Source organism: Volvox carteri (genome assembly GCF_000143455.1).
Source record: "Volvox carteri f. nagariensis unplaced genomic scaffold VOLCAscaffold_8, whole genome shotgun sequence".
Taxonomy (NCBI): Eukaryota; Viridiplantae; Chlorophyta; class Chlorophyceae; order Chlamydomonadales; family Volvocaceae; genus Volvox; species Volvox carteri.
The window spans coordinates 1241622-1242268 of NW_003307551.1; the positions used below are offsets into that span (position 1 = coordinate 1241622).

At 68.5% G+C, this 647-nt stretch overlaps 1 protein-coding gene across 1 annotated transcript in view; it reads left to right on the top strand.

Moving 5' to 3' along the window:
• Positions 1–647, top strand: part of VSET4 (histone H3 Lys 4 methyltransferase) — a gene marked incomplete at both ends in the record, with an annotated part of 19185 nt that overhangs the window by 15186 nt on the left and 3352 nt on the right. The window contains one exon of the mRNA XM_002947854.1: positions 257–538. Coding sequence (XP_002947900.1) covers positions 257–538 — 282 coding nt within the window. The remainder of the gene's footprint in view (positions 1–256; positions 539–647) is intronic.

The window sequence follows — 647 nt, forward strand, 5'->3', positions numbered from 1 at the left end:
GGGGGGGGAGGGAGGGGGCCCGGGGGGGGAGGGGGCTCAACCTGGAAGTCGAATCCGATTGGACAGACCTGGATCTGGATCTGCATCTGGGCAGGGGAACTGTGAATAAGGGTTGAAGGCGCAGTGCGAGCGCTCTTGCTGTGAGGTCCGAATTTTAGCCCGCTGGTAAGTTCAATTGGACATAACTGACACCATCTCGTGGATGCCGTACACCGTACTGCTGTACTGTCGTACTGCCACCAGGGTTCCCACCCAGCTCACGCAAGCTATTGCCAACCTGGATGCCCTGAGAAGGCGCCACGGACTGGCGAGGGGCCGCCCGCCGCCGGCGGCGGCACCAGTGGCGGCAGCCAAGGCCGCGGTGGCGGCGGCCACTGGCGGCGCATCCTCCGGCGGCGAGGAGGCAGCTGAGCTGTCAGGTGGCGGCGGCGGCCGTGGCGGCAGCGGCGGCGGCGGCCCCTCCTTCAGTGGCCCCCCTGGTGCCGCCGGCTCCACCCGGGTTGCCGGGGGGGGAAGTCGTACTGCCTCGTCCCAGCGGGTAGGGATGGAGTGGGGGCTTGGTGGTCGTGGTGGTGGTGGTGGGGGGGGGGGCCCGCTACCTGGGGCTTATGGTAGTCGTGTGCTGTTGCCTTGCGCCCGGAAGACGA